The 16,389-nt window shown below is 35.6% G+C and overlaps 1 protein-coding gene across 1 annotated transcript in view; it reads right to left on the reverse strand.

Moving 5' to 3' along the window:
- Window positions 1-4,713: 4,713 nt before the first annotated feature.
- LOC129240765 (uncharacterized) overlaps window positions 4,714-16,389 on the reverse strand; it is a 115,933-nt gene continuing 104,257 nt past the window's right edge. Inside the window, exons 11-14 of the mRNA XM_054876745.1 lie at window positions 15,169-15,321; window positions 12,363-12,494; window positions 6,312-6,349; window positions 4,714-4,938 (exon numbers count right to left, since the gene is read on the reverse strand). Coding sequence (XP_054732720.1) covers window positions 4,806-4,938; window positions 6,312-6,349; window positions 12,363-12,494; window positions 15,169-15,321 — 456 coding nt within the window. The 3' untranslated portion in view covers window positions 4,714-4,805. The remainder of the gene's footprint in view (window positions 4,939-6,311; window positions 6,350-12,362; window positions 12,495-15,168; window positions 15,322-16,389) is intronic.

A 16,389-nucleotide genomic window follows, 5' to 3' on the forward strand; every position in this document is an offset into this window, starting at 1 on the left:
CACACTATATGTAATCGCATATTTGACTAAAATTTTCCAAAATCTGCTTTTATTTATATTATATTATAATATTTTACTTTTAACTTGTCCTGCACCGTACAAATACAATTTAAGATATGCCCTGCAAAGCTACGCAGCAAACATTTTCGTTCCTGGAAAAAGTCCTACTAGACCGAGAACGACTAGTCCGGCAAAGTGACGAGTTAGAGCTGTGTGCGAAGCAATCATTCCTCTGATGCTTTCCATTTCAATTCAACCGGCCTATTCGGGTCATGTTCTTCGATTTCGATGTAACTCAAATATGTTGCTCTCTGGTCAAAATAATAAGACACGTATTTTTTTTTGTTCGCCCGAAAAAAATTTTTTTCAAGAGTTATCGGCAATTTTGTTTTTCGGCTCAAAATCGATTTTTTTTTAATTATATAAGAAAAATTTTTTTTTAAATGCCCATAACTTAGTCAAAAATGAACCGATTTTAATAATTCTGGGTTCAAAATGATCGTAATTACTTACACGAGCGACTTTATGTAGAAACAATTGCAAAAAAGTAGTTGAAATTTTTTCGAAATTCAATATTTCAAAAAGTGTATTTTTTTTATATTATAACTTTTTCCAAATCAAGAGGCCACCTCAAACTTCAATTGAGCTGAATGCCCAGTAGTTAAAATGAGTTGTTTTTGAGTAATGAATTTTTGAGTAAAAAACCTGTTTCGCACTTTTTGTTTTTTGCAAAATAAAAAATTGTCAACTACTTTTTTGCAATTGTTTCTACGTGAAGTCGTTCGTGTAAGTAATGACGATCATTTTGAACCCAGAATCATTAAAATCGGTTCATTTTTGACTAAGTTATGAGCATTTAAAAAAGGCCGTGAAATGTTAAGAAATAAATGACTTTTGAGTTGGTTTTTGAAAAAACAAAAAAATTGAATTTGTTTCAGGCAGTGCTAGGCTGACTTTGGTGTTTCCATGTTCCAAATACCAGTTGCTAACAATCAAAAAATCTTGACGAAATACTATTCTAGCAGCAAAACGAACTGTTAATGATGTAGATCAGAGCTAAGAGGTTATACAGAACTAGAACGGGTTATACAAGGTGACGCAAAGTTTATTACTCTATCGGAATATTCATAGTTTTTGCAAATGACATCGTACGTCAATAATATTTGAGACTAAACAGCTGGAGTAGACAAACAAACAAGCAATGGAGTGCATAAAGGTCAAAATAAAGGTATTCGTCAAGCAAAATCATTTTCTGTTATTTAGTAAAATAATTATTCAAAAGCAAATTGGATGACAAATTTTGCGTCACTTTGTAATTTTCGTTATAACATTTCAGGTTTCCAAAAGAGTATGTTGGGCACAAAGAAGTTACTATGAGCTGTTTCCTCAATGCTTGATTAAGAGTTTAATCAGAACATAATTAGTTCGATTCGAAACTCCGAACTGATATCTCTATGTGGACGTGACGAATACCTGTCGGTTAAATTTTATCGGAAGATGAGCTGAAGATGGTTAGCTACTTATCGGCAGTCGATAGAAGCTGAAAATGAATGTATCGCTATTTTTTGTTTTATTAATTGCGCATTTGGGATATTTTCACCTCCTTTGTATGTTAAGTAAGAAGCTTTTAGTCACTTTACGCTTTATTCATCTAATTTTTTATTTAAAATATTTTTCATAAAAATATAATTCATAATTAATCTAAGTTTCAGTTCCTGTACAAGATTAATAACAATTCAATTTTTAAATAGAATTAAAAACACAACAACAAAAATTGGTTGCGAAAATTAACTTAAACTTTGAAGTAGCTTAAAATTTTCGTTGACTTTTGATATCCGGCTCGCGCATTTTCTCCACATAAAAATAATTGTATGCATTCATATGAACCAGGCAATGAGAGAATATCGCTTAAGTACAGGAAACCGATTGATTCTAATTTGAGTCCCATTTGAATCAATTGATGTTTGCCATGCTTGCACCTTTTCTGGTTTAGTAATTCTCTGTTAAGACTGTCAACAGGAACCAATGGATGCGTGGGACTTCAAGAAGAAACACGTCATCACTAGCATCGCGGAACGGAGATGTGAAACCATGTTGCGGTTGTAAAGTCAATGGGACACTGAACCGAGTTGCAGATGGACGGCGAAACTTATTCCATCAATTGGCAAATGGGTCCAAAGGAACTTCGCGGAAGTGAACTACTGCTTAATCAGTTCCTCTCGGACCACGGATACTTCCGGAAATACCTATACCAAGGTAAGGTAAGGGCAAGGCAAGCGTTGAGTGATGACGCTGAACACACGTTTATTAGTTGTGCCAGATGGCTCGCGGAAAGAAATGCTCGGAGGAAGCAGATTGGCGACATCGCGCTGGGAAACATAATCAGCAAAATGCTTGACAAAAGGACAGCTGGAACGCGGTAAAGAAATACATCGAGAACGTTCTGCGAAAAGGAAGATAGATCTCCTCACAGTGCAACAAAGCGAAGCCGCACAGATACAGACACAAGAAGATGAGCCTATAGCGTAAAAGCTGGCAACAAATATTGTGGACCCAGACGTGGGTGAATAGAAGTGGTCCTTTATGGATGCCGTTCTGGACCCTCCCAAAGTAATACACAAAGTATGTGCCGGGAATGGTGTCTCCTCAGAAGGAGAAGAAGGATTGCTTTAGGTGCCATACCACTCGTCGCAGTAGGCAAGGTTGGCTGTAAGTGCGAAGGCATGAACCCTACCACACCCGCCAAAAACAAAAAAAAAAATTGTGTCATTCGTTAATACTCTGAAAAGGTTGATTCAACCTACTGCATTGGGGCCAGACTTTATTGGTCTCAGTGCAAAAAAGCTGTTCTGTAATAAAAAAATTCTTTTGTCCAAAGTCCACTGAATACAAGTTTAGAAACGTATGTTTATTTTGTAAACTTTTATATTTTTTAATCCAAACTTTTCTTCTATGCAATTGGGATGTGGTGATTTTGTTACTTTCAGAGTAGTTTGCGAACTTTTGAAGCTCAATCTGACTTAACGCTCTTTTACTTTTACATGAAATCTTATCAAAATTACAATATATTATATTATATACATGTGTATATCATTTGGGGTACTATTTATTATAATAAATTTTTCTCATTATTCTCAGTGTTTATATATACACAGATTATTATATTATTATTATTATAATAATAATTGACAATGAATTCACGATTTTTTTTTTTTTTTTTTTTGTAATTTAGTGTTATTATTTCATTTCATAGAAAATTATTAATTAATGAAGTGCAAATTGATTTTCATTAATTAGTTGTTTTAATGCATATTTTTGTGGTAGTCAAAATTGAGACTAATAAATAATTTAAATTTTTATGTAATAGGAGTTAAAGCAAAACTTAAATTGGCTAAATAAAATTTCAGTATCCAACAAAATTTTTGGAATAGAAAAGCGGCGACATAATCCTGAAAGCAAGTGTCTCGTGAGTATACCTCTGTCTTTTTAACAAATTCAAATTCTTCATAGTGAAAAGTTTCCAAATTTCGATGACTTTTATCTTTATGTTACTACCAAAACGTGTAATAAATTAATTTCAGGCCGAATTCCTCAGCGGTAACTTTTGTGGAGCAATTTAACTACCAGCTTCCTCTTTTACGGGTCAATTCGGTTTCTTTTTTTAAAATCACAAAAATTTATGTTAAATATGCATTGGAAGACAGAAATTTGCTACTGAAATTTGTATCGGAAAATTGCAGTGGGAGCTATCGAAGACAAAAAGCCGTCAATATTGGCGTTTACTCCCCTACCCTTTAAAATTATATTGAGAGTACATTGGAAGAAAATTGCGGCGGTATGTTATGTTGTTCATTTTTCTACTGCGCACAATATACATACTATGAATATAAATAACAACAGGATGGCTCCCGGACCGAGTACAGCTCCGGCTCTGGTATCTATGCGGAGTCCAGCGGGACAAAAGTGCAGCACTCAGACATTAATTAAGTCCATTGTACTACACCTGGATTCCCTTTTAATTGTCTTTAAATCTACCCAATCTGCGAAGAAATCTGAGTAGCCAAGGGAAATCCGAGTGCAGTACATTGGACTTAATTGTATCTGAGTGCTGTATTTGCTAGTTGTCCCGACAAAAAAAAAAAAAACTCCCTCACTCTATTATAGGGTTTATTACTTTCACATTAATTAGAACCATTGCGATTTCTCATACGTTTTAAAAATCTACTAAGTTCTTAGCCACAAAAACATACAAATATCATTATCGACAATGTGGGTCTGCTAAGGAATAGATAATTTGGTATCAACATCTTCCAAATAGGATCCTCAGTGATCTTCCAACTAAAGGATCCCAGAATGAACTTCACTGCTGTTAAAAGCCACAATTAGGTTGGTCTTTAACTATACATGAGTGTTTCACGTAATCTTTGACTAGTCTTACATACACCGCCAATTCCTCAATATGTACTCAACAGGTCCAAAAATAACATACTAAAAAATAGTTACAATATTTAGTTATATTTATGTATATAGTTCTAGATCACTGGCCTCACTAGCAAATAATTGTAATTTTTTACAACTTTTAAAATAATTATTATTAGTTAATTACGATAGAAAGGAATCGTAAGCATAAAAATAGAAAAATTAAATTAAAATTCTAGCATTATTTGTATAATTTTAGGTTGGATATTGGATATCAACATTTCTGAACGCTAAGCTAAATATTATTATTTTTACTTATTTACTATTCCTCATATTTTTCTATACAGTGCATAAAAGTATGTACCAACTCGAGAGTTCTGTTAGTCTTATAGACAAGATGAACAATTGTCAATACATGAGTAGGTTATATGTAGTATACAGATAATGTTAATGGCACATAAAACAATAACGGCCATGATAAGATCGCAAAACAGTACCTGTTCTTCACCAAAGCGTAGTCTATAAGTTTTTACCAGTTGATACGATTCAGAGGATTTTTGCGTGTGGCAGCGTGTAATGATGTGTGAGTAAGTATATGAGGGGCAATGTGTATGGGTGCGTATGTGTGTGAGTTAACAAAATGTATATTTTTATGTAATATTAAAGCAAGCATTAGATCATATTTTTTCAATATTTTGTTCGTGAAACCCATTCAAATAAGGCAGCATGAAAGAGAAATTTGCGAGATTAGCTTTTGATTGATATGCGGTAAAATACGAACTTCTACTTATATATAAATCGATTTTTATAAAAAGCTTGAATATAAAAAAAATACATATGTACTAGTATTAATATGCATGAACAATTTTAATTTGGTATAAATTAATTATTTTCTGATGTTGCAGCTCAACTCAAGTAAATATTTATAATTAAACAAGCACGTTAATTTATTCCCCGCCCCCCCCTCTCCCTTTCCCTGTGCTCACTCAATACTAATGCTGGCATTTTTTTTTTCGTGTTCCTCTTCTTTCTGTCTTGGCAATTTCACGAAATTTCGCGAATAAATTGCTTATGGCAAAATTCGTTGTAGATGGTGAAAGAAACAAAAGATGTTCATCGTAAGCAAATCGCTTACATAGCGCATACGTAAATAGAGCCAATTGGCCAAGTCTTGTCTATAGTATGCAACTAGGCCGCGGTAATAGCGATGATGCATGTAGTTGCTGTTGTAGCATGTCAAAATATTGCACGAAAGCTGTCTGCAATTTGCAACCAAACAACGCCAAATATGCAAATCGGCGCAACTGCGCGTGAAGTGCAACAACGTGCCACATGCAAATACAACGAGTCGTTGCAAGGTGCCATCGATGCGTCTAAGGCACGATTGCCAGTTACCATCTTCAACACCAACGCCACTACCATCGACGCCGCTTTGGCCAATTGACGCTGTGAAGCCGTTTAGGCAACCGATTACAATGCCACCGAAGTTGTCTTTGAAATGTTGCAATTTGCGGTGAATTATAGTGAAGAAGCGCTGCACAACTGCTGGAAAGGATGCGATTAGTATTTGGTTGGAGGCAAAATGTTTTGTGGGTATTTTAGTTTTAAGAAAATTGAGGAATTGTACGAATGTTTGCTTGCAATTGCAAGCGAGGTGGTGTAGTACGAGGTTGATTTGTTGTGCAGAAAGGCTGTTGAGAGGAATTCAAAACCAAAACAAAAAAATAAGTAAAGTTCAAAAATTTAAAGGCTAAGTTGTTAGAAACAAAATAAAATAAAATACAATAAGTTTAAATTACATCCTTTTGATAAAACTTTCCCATTGAGAGAATTACGAGAAAAACCAAAACCAATTTATTTTGATATTTTAAAAACGTTTGTAAGTGGCTTACCTTGACAATCCTTCTGGACCGTATGAAAGAGGTCGGGTCTGCTTGTAACGCAAAGAAAAGATGAAAAAATTCACTTACTTACAATTGGCATTAATTCAATTTAATTAAAGTTTTCTAATCTGTTTTCTTATATTTATATATTTAAGTTATGCTTATATATCCACTCATATTTATTTAAAATTATTTTCATTTTTTTCTTTAATTTATTTTGTTTTTATTTATTTTATTTCATTTTATTTCTATATTATTTATTTTGTTTTAATGTATTTTAATTTAATTTATTATAATTTATAGGATTTTATTAATTATTATTTTATTATTTCTTATTTGAATTTTTTACTTTGATTCTTTTAAATTTATTTCATTTTGATTTGCTTCATTCTATTTTAAATTATACTAATTTCAGTTCATTTTATTTTTATTTTATTTCAAATACTTAACACTATTTTATTTTTATTTATTTTGTTTTAAATTTTTTAAATTGGTTCTATCTTAATTTGTTTTAATTTATAGTACTCATATTTATTGTAGATTATTGCAAATTTTTTATTTTACTGTCATTTATTTGAATTAATTTCATTCTAATTTATTTCATATTTCGATATATTTTGGTTGGTTGGTTGGTTTAAGGGTGACCCCGCATCGGAGTGCCACATAGACCGCAAGTTGGGTCCGTTGTGTTGCCCTAGAGCTCATTATTTTAAATGATTTCCCCACCTAACCGAGATTTTTATTGTAGATTTTGGTCAAAGATATTAATTCGTTTCGAAAATTTGATGAGAGATTCGATTTTCAGGTCCGAGAGTACTGAAAGATTGTCAATAGTTGGAGAGCCTAGAAGAGCGAGTCGACTTCTGGCTAGACCCGGACAACTGCACAGCAAATGTCTGCTCGATACTTCCTCATCTTCGTCCTCGCAGTATCTGCACAGGTCGTTTTGAGGAACCCCGAGCCGACGTGCGTGAGTGCCCAAAAGGCAGTGGCCGGTGATAAGAGATGTTATATGCCTTAGTTCGTGTTTCGAAAGACTTATAAGGGTTTTTGTCTGTTTCAGATTGTAGGATGGCCAGATTTGTCTGGTCGTAACGCAAGTAGTTTCCACTCGCCACCTCCGATCAGCAACGCTGTGAAATTCTCGATCAATGAGTAATTTACATGTTGAGAGCGGAATGTGGATTGTGGGTAAGTTACTGACATATGATTGCGCAGCTCCAGCTCTTGCGAGCTCATCAGCTTTGCAGTTACCTTCGAATCCACTGTGACCCGGTATCCAGATAACTTGGACAGAATTCTGAACACTTATCTCGTTAAGAGATAAGAGACAGGATCGAACCACATCTGAGTGGGTATAAGAGGAGCTGAGTGCTCGAACGGCCGCTTGACTGTCGGTGAAAAAGCGGATATCCTCTAGTGATATTCTATTTTCTAAGAGAGTTTTCGCAGCATACCAGATAGCGCATACTTCCGCTTGGAATACGCTACAGTAGTCGGGTAATCTAAATGATAGATTGATGTGAGGGGAATTGGAAAAGATTCCAAATCCCACTTTGCCGTCTTGTTTTGAACCATCTGTATATATAGTCAGAGGGCCATCGCTTTCGGTAAGATTTGTCTTCCATTCTTCCCTAGTTGGGAGTGAACAGGAGAATAGCAAGGGTGGTGATGGAAGACTTACATGATAGTCTATGTCGGAAGAGATAACAGTGTTCCTGTTCAGTATGGCCGAATGGCCAAGATACTTATTCCATTTCGATATAGCATTCATGCGTGTCGCTGCTTTCGCTGCAATCGCTTTGCCAGCCAGATCGATAGGGAGCAAGTGAAGCAACGTATTTAGAGCCTTAGTAGGTGTTGTACTTAAGCATCCTGTTATCAGGAGGCAGGCTGTTCTTTGAACTCGATCAATTGTGGCTACTCTACACCGTTTTTCGAGTGCTGTCCACCATACAACCACACCGTAGAAGAGTATCGGTTTGATGATCGAGGTATATATCCAATAAATGATCCGAGGTGAAAAACCCCAGGTTTTGCCTATAGCTTTCTTACAAGTATAAAGAGCTATGAAGGCTTTTTTGCATCTGTTTTCGATGTTCAATTTCCAACTCAACTTCCTATCTAGAATAACTCCTAGATATTTAGCTGAGTCAGATAGGAGTAATGATTCCCCTTTTAAGGTTATTGTTTGCAGTGGAGGAGATTGTTGTTTCCTATTGAAGAGAACAAGATCTGTCTTTGCTGGATTCGCATTTAGTCCGCATTCGGTGCACCATTTTGACAGAATATTGATTGAGCGTTGCATGAGCTCAGTAAGAGTATTCAGGTGTTTGCCTGACACGCAGAGAGCAATATCATCTGCATAGGCTACAACCTTGCAGCCTGCTTTTTCGAGATTTCGGAGCAAACTGTTTACAGCGAGATTCCAGAGAAGGGGTGAAAGTACTCCGCCTTGAGGGGTGCCTTTGACGGCGTACATTCTCATGCGGCTTAACCCAAGCTCTGCAGTGATTATTCTACTTTGGAGCATTTGTTCGATCATCTTTCGGATGGAGTAATTGATACCCAATTTGGCAATTTCAGACAAAATAGCGTTGGGTTCAATATTATTGAAAGCACCTTCTATGTCCATAAATGCGACAAGAGAGTACTCCTTATTGTGAAGGGAAGTTTCCACTGTTTGCACCAGTGAATGAAGTGCCGTTTCAGTCGATTTCCCTTTAGTGTAGGCATGTTGTGCCTCTGAGATCAACTTAGTATCAAGTTGGGTTTTGATTTGCTCATCTAAGACTTTTTCAAAAGCTTTTAAGCAAAAAGAGGTTAGGCTAATGGGCCTGAAGTCGTTTGGTTTACAGTGTGAAGGCTTCCCCGTTTTCGGAATGAATACTACCTTCGATTTCTTCCAAATTGTCGGAAGATAAGACAGATTTAAACACTTGTTAAAGATCCTGGTTAACCAAGGCAGTAGAATTTCTAGTCCTTCTTGAAGTTCTGCTGGAATGATGTTGTCAGGACCTGGTGATTTAAATTTTTTAAAGCTTAGTATTGCTGTAGAGATGCTATTAGAGCTGATTAGATCTGATCTATTCCCATAATTACTCTGAAAAGTGCTGGGAAGTGCAGGTAAGTTGGCAACACAGCCTGGAAAGTGAGATTCTAGAAGTATTCTAAGAGTGTGGTCAGTTGAAGTAGTCCAAGTTCCATCTTGAGTCATGATAAAACTGGGAGAGACTGGGTTTGAAGCAAGAATCTTGCGTAGTCTGCTTACTTCTGAGGTGTTCTCTAATTCTTGAGTGTATGATCGCCAGGATGTGCGTTTTGCACTTCTGACGGCTTTCTTAAAGTCTTTGAGACATTGTCGATATTCTTCCCATTCGTCTGTTATTTTAGATTGGTTAAAGAGTTTCCGAGTTCGATTGCGAAGTTCTGAGATTTCTGGAGTCCACCAAAAAGGTTTATGCTTACCTCCTGTTTTCGTCAGGGGGCAAGATTGTCGTGCTGCGCTTTGACACGTCTTCGTTATTATGTTGACAGCGTTTTCGATATCGTTTTTATTTGCCATTTCAAACTGCCTGATATCAGGAAGTCCATTGGCAAGATGTTCTTTATATTTGATCCAATTCATACGTTTTTTGTTAAGGTACTTCATGGGTTTTGCCGTTTCGGCTTTTAAAGTGAATGTTATATATTGGTGGTCGGAAAAAGAGTGCTGTTTATCAACGCTCCAGTCCTGCACCAGTTGTGTACATGATTCGCTAGCAAGAGTAATATCGAGTACCTCTCTTCTAGACGAGTTAAGAAACGTAGGGACATCCCCTCTATTACATATATCAAGCTTATTTGCTAGAATATAATCAAAAAGTTGCTCACCTCGTGTGTTGTTGTTTGTACTGCCCCAAACAGTATTATGTGCATTAGCGTCTGCTCCAATAATGACGCGTTTCTGGATCAGATGCGCCGTATTGACGAGCCTCCTCACTGCTTCAGGAGGAGGCGCCTCCGCTGCGTCGTAAGGCATGTAAGCCGACACAATCCAGATCGGGCCGTGGACTGCTTCAACCTCTATGGCAGTGGTGTCAGCATTGCTAAGGGGAAGAAGAAAAGCATTAATATGTTTTCGAATGAGAATACAAGAGCGCGATCTACCGTTAGCCTCACCTTGAAACAAGGTGTAGTGCCTATCTTTCAGGCCGCATATCTTGTTGTTTGATATCCAAGGTTCTTGGATGAGAATGATGTCTTCTCTGAGGTCAGAGAGACGAAGAATGAGGGCTGCCGAGGCAGCCTTAGAGTGGTGCAGATTAATCTGCAGCACTTTTAGAGGGACATTCGATGACTGTGGCGTTCGCGTCATCACCGCTATCTAAAAGACTATCCTCGTCCTCGAGTTGAATGTTAAATAAGTTTCCCACAAGTTCGCTGTTTGATTCCGAGTCGGACTCAATCGTCGAATCTTGTGAGAGAGGCTTATCGACATCCATCTCTGGGGCCGCCGTACTCTCTTCGCTGGGTGCGAGGAGATTTTTCGGCTGATAGGTCCAAATGGTAGTGGTAGTGAACCCGAATGCCACAATCCCCTTGCGGTCGTCCAGTGCTTGAACGCTTTCCTGGTCCAGGAGCAGCGTGACATGTCTGGAGTTTCCTGAAGGCTCTTCCACCTTAACTACCCTCCAGTTTTCGGTGGGTAGGTTCGGGTTTCCGATCTTCAGTAGCTCCAGGATGGTTTCCGGATCGGATGGCTCTACAGGTATCCTTGCTCTGCCGCGGGGTTTGTTAGGAATTTCACTCTTTTTGATGAGTTGGAGATTCGCTCCGGGCCATACCTCGCCGAGTCGGTCGAGGGCCTTGCCGTACAGGCTGACCGAACGTTGATCCGAGCACGCGATCAACTTGACCCTTGCCTGGAACCATCCCGCGTCAGAGCAGAAAGGAGGAGGCCCTGGGTTCTGTTTCAGAACGTCCAGGTATCCCAACTGAAGTTTTCTCTCCACAATCTTCCAGTTTGATGGAGAGATGAAACCGTCAGGGTGGCTTTTATCCACCACCGCCATGACCAGACTATCTCTGGCGATATATTTTAATTTATTTTAATTTACGCCAATTTTTTTGAATTTATTTTATTTCATTTTGTTTTATTTTACTTCATTTTATTTTTATTTATTTTGATCTAAATTTTATAGTTTATTTTGCTTTAGTTTATTATAGCTTATCATATATATATATATATAATTGGCGCGTACAACCTTTTTGGGTCTTTGGCCGAGCTCCTCCCCTTATTTGTGGTGTGCGTCTTGATGTTGTTCCACAAATGGAGGGACCTACAGTTTTAAACCGACTCCGACCGGCAGATATTTTTATGAGGAGCTTTTTCATGGCAGAAATAAACTCGGAGGTTTGCCATTGCCTGCCGAGAGGCGACCGCTATTAGCAAAATCGTTTTCTTAATTTTGGTGTTTCACCGAGTTTTTAACCAACGTTCTCTCTGTGAATTCCGAATGGTAATCACGCACCAACCCATTCGGCTACCGCGGCTTATGTAGCTTATCATACTAGTCTTCATTTTGGATTATTTTAATTTTTGTTTACTTTTTTTGCTTTTTTTAATTTTTTTATTTATATTTCTTATTCTACTTTATTTCATTTTATTTCAGACTTTATTCCTTTGTTTGCTTTAAATATTTTTGGTTTACTTCATTTTAATTTATTTTATTTTAGTTATCTTATTTTATTCTATTTTATTTTTCTTTATTTTATTTTATTTTTTTTTCCTTATTTTATTTTATTTTATTTTATTTTATTTTATTTTATTTTATTTTATTTTATTTTATTTTATTTTATTTTATTTTATTTTATTTTATTTTATTTTATTTTATTTTATTTTATTTTATTTTATTTTATTTTATTTTATTTTATTTTATTTTATTTTATTTTATTTTATTTTATTTTATTTTATTTTATTTTATTTTATTTTATTTCATTTCAAATTATTTTAGTTTAATTTATTTCACTTTATATTCATTCATATGCAAGTCTATAGTTTTCATTTCCTTTACGTACCCTTTCGGTTTGTGTTGCTGTATTGATGCATTCTTTTGTGCTGTCACTTCTTACTGGCGGTTTTTTCGATTCCAGACTTTCGATTTGATTTTTTTGCAAACGTATTGTACGTTCACGATCTTCGACTTCACCCTGTTGTTGTTGCATGATTGAAATGTAATACCAAAATATTTTAGAATTTTAGTTATAATGTAGATAATTTTTATAATTTTTCGAACTAATATACAGTCAAAAACAATCGCAAAAGAGTACAAAATTAAGTTAGAAAATAGGCAAAATTATTACGGATATTGAATGTGTGAGTGAGAGGAATATTACATTTGTGTGTACAAAAAATTCGTCTAATTGAGTTGAATATTCTTGAAAAATGATTTATTCTGATATTGAAAGCAAGCAATGGCAAAAGTGCAGATTGCGTCGTGAATTTAGGTTAGCGCACTGCCCTAGGTGTCGAAGAAAAAAGAACTCAGTGACTTTAATCGTCTAGGTGCCAAGCGTGGGCATATACAGAGAAAGTGCTAAACAGAATTCTTCTTTGAAAGCTGCCCACAGCTTCTGCAATGTGGATCAAATGGTAGGCCTAGCTTTTTTGCGTGTGAGCCGATCGTCCAATAACCGGTTAACACAGCTACGAGTTTGGAAATTGATTGGCGCGGAATCCCCAGGACTTTCTGAGTCCTCCGTGTATTGTACTGGGGCCACATGGTTTTCGAAATAGCACAAGAAGAAATGGAGCACAATCTTTTCTGCGCTTTCCTGAGGAATAATTTCTGCCATTGCATGAGTTACCTAATTTGGATCTGCACCATGGCGTCGTCAGAGCCTTCATCGCAACCTGACTATTGAAAAAAATATTGATATCTCGCCCTCACCTTCCCTAAGCATTTTGCATGGCTGCAGAATCGCAAAGATTTCTTCCTGAGAAACTCCAACAGTATTGGGCAATTTTTAAAAAATAGATAAATTGGGTGGTTTAGAGAAAATCGCTGCTCCGATTTCTGATTCTTGGAACCGTCAGTGGAGGCAGAGGCGCCCGTTTCGGTACAGATTTTCCCCTCCTTACAATCCTGCCTTCTTGGAATCTTTGTCCTGGTACAACTCTCAAACTCCAGTTTGAGTCCGAAGTTCGGAGAAATACGGTGTTAATTGCCCAAAAATGCTAGCATGTCTCTTGAGAGTTTGCCTCCAGAGGCCAACCTCCTTTAACCTGACTGCATTTTGAGCAGCGACGGAAATAACATAACAATCGGAAAAGACATTCAGCGCAGCACTGGGGCCTTACCTAAATGCAGGGACATTAATTGAACGGACGATAATGCAACTTTTATTAATTTATCCCAAAATTATTGGAATGAGGAAAACATAAAATATTTTGATAATATGCTTCAATTCACTAGATTGTCGGTGTGTATTGTCGAAATGTTTATGTAGTTAAAATTTTTGTATCATCATTTATAATAGCCTATATGCACTAAAATCTTAACTGCTTCTGTAAAATATAAATAAATAAATTCAACTCTGATTGATTTTTCTTTACATTTGAAGTTTGCTGACAACAGATGGCAATCAACGTTTTAAAGAGAGTCAACTGCGATTTTAGATTTTTATTCCATTTATCACAATAAATGTATATTTACCATATAAAAAACATTTTTTCGGATATACATTTAATGTAAGTTGAGATTTACAGATCACAGTTTTCTACAGTGCGGCAAGCTCTAAGCAAAGAAAATCTGCAGAAGGTCATTGGTCTTGGTTTTCATTTTTTAGCATATTTTATTCTGAAGAAGTAAATAATCTCATTCACTTATAGCAAAAAATATATGTATGTACATATATATATTCACAGTAGAAATAAAGGAACAACTAATTCTCTATACCAAACATACCAATGCTCCCTCTTTAGTTTGTATTGTTACGACTTTGGTAACGGCTAAAAGTTAACATTTGAAATTCGCCTATTACTGCATAACATTTTCTTTTAGAATAGCAAGATTTGGTTGAATTTGTTATGAAATAGAGTATCCTATACATTATCTAGGGGTAATGGCGCACAATAAATAATAATTAATTATAATTCCTTTAGCACAAATCTGCCCCTTTTGCCATTGAATTTGCCATGAGTGTGTACGAAGAATTTGATATTTATCTAAGCACGAAAATTATCAGATCTATTAAGTGCATTGTTTTTTGGCAGATACCAGTATGTGTACAAACATATATTTACATGCTTTTTTATACAATTTAAAACAGATAAAATTTGTAATGTTTCATAAAAATTATTTACTAAATATCAAAGTTTGTTTACAAAAAACAAAGAATTCACAAATTTATAAATGAAACGAAATTAGTAGAAAAAACTGAATATTAGTTATTTGAATTTGTTAAAATGCAAGCTTGGCGCAATGTTTGTATAAATTACCTTAGTTTTAATTTAATTATTGCGGTTAAGGTATTGGAAAATCTTTATATGGGCTATGCGAAATTGTTACACTTGCAAATATTTGATATTAATAACCTAAGGAACTTAATCGAAAAATTGTATATAATTAGAATTTTCGAATTTTTGTAGGATGGTTTTTTTTCATTTAATTTTTTTCTTTTCTCTTTTTTTCGTTACAATCAACGCATTACCACGTAAAGTAAGAAGAGATACTCAGTGGTTTGTCTCCTTTCAAAATAAAGTTGTTCAGACTTTTAAGAATAACTTAAATTAAAAGTATAGTTTACTTTTCATCGACAAGGACAAATCAAAATAGAACAACAAAAACTTATAAAAACGTGCAAATACCTGAAGGTAAACCACCTGTCTTCGTAGGTCGGCTAACTCCACCATCGGATCATCTGCGATCGACGATGCCAAGCTGGTCAAGTCCATGTCATCCAATAGTTTGCTATCCAAGCCACAGGCAGCGAAGAGTTGCCCATTGTCATCATCGAATGGGTTGAGAGTATCCGTCTATTTAATGGAAGGAAATAAATTATTAAAATCGTTTTTGTTATTATCTCTATAGTAGAGGTATGCATATAAATCAAAATAATTTGGAAAAATGAAAACATTTGTGGACAGATGAACAGTATAGCCAAATGCATGGTGATGAGTGCTACTTAACGTAAGACCGTCCACGGATATTTTTGTGTTTGTTGAGGCCAGTTATGTGTTACATTGTACCCAAATAAAAGTACAAAAAAGAAAATTCTATACATTCTGCTGTATCACTATGACCATGGTGAAAATCCAGAGCAGAAAGTCACAGAAGAGTGTGATATACCTATGAGAACCCAATGCACTATTGAATGCAACAGCAAATTAGGGGATCTAATGATTTCATTCTGGTAATACGGACGTTGTAGATGAGGCAAGCACTGGTTACTTAAACATCGGAAATGGAAATAAAATCATAGAAATCGTGGAGTCAAATCAGCATGTGACCACTTATTCCATTACCTAGGCACTGAGAGTTTTCCTGAAAAGCGCTAGAGCCTTATCTTAAAGTTGATCCCAAATCGATTTGCCACGTTTTCAAGCAAATAACATTTGGGTCGAATTGACGTCTAAAATTATTTGCTGAAACCTAACGAACCATTTGTGAAATGGATGGTAGTTGGTGGAAAATATAAGTCACATAAGATAAAGATCATCACTATTGTATACTTAAATATTTCCAAAAATGGCTCAAAGGCACAAAAGTGTCCTCAAGAGAGGTTTGTAAAACCGAGTTGGTTACGTTTCCTTCATACGAACGAGGACTTTTTCAACCCTAAAGCCATTAAACTGCCTTGAAAATAAAAAAGTTATCGAATGAACCATCATCAAAATCAATCACCTCATTGGAAGATTTATAATTTTTGTAAATAGCGTCGTACGTCAACCATATTTGACACTTGTGATTTAGACAGCTGCAGTATAGGTCAAAATAAAGGTTTTCATTACTCAAAATAATTTTTATTTATTTAGTAAAAAAGTCATCCAAAAACAGAATTAATTGAATAATTTTGCGCCCCTTTTTTATATCAATTTCCTTTT

This window comes from Anastrepha obliqua, chromosome 3, assembly GCF_027943255.1.
Source record: "Anastrepha obliqua isolate idAnaObli1 chromosome 3, idAnaObli1_1.0, whole genome shotgun sequence".
NCBI classification, from domain to species: domain Eukaryota; kingdom Metazoa; phylum Arthropoda; class Insecta; order Diptera; family Tephritidae; genus Anastrepha; species Anastrepha obliqua.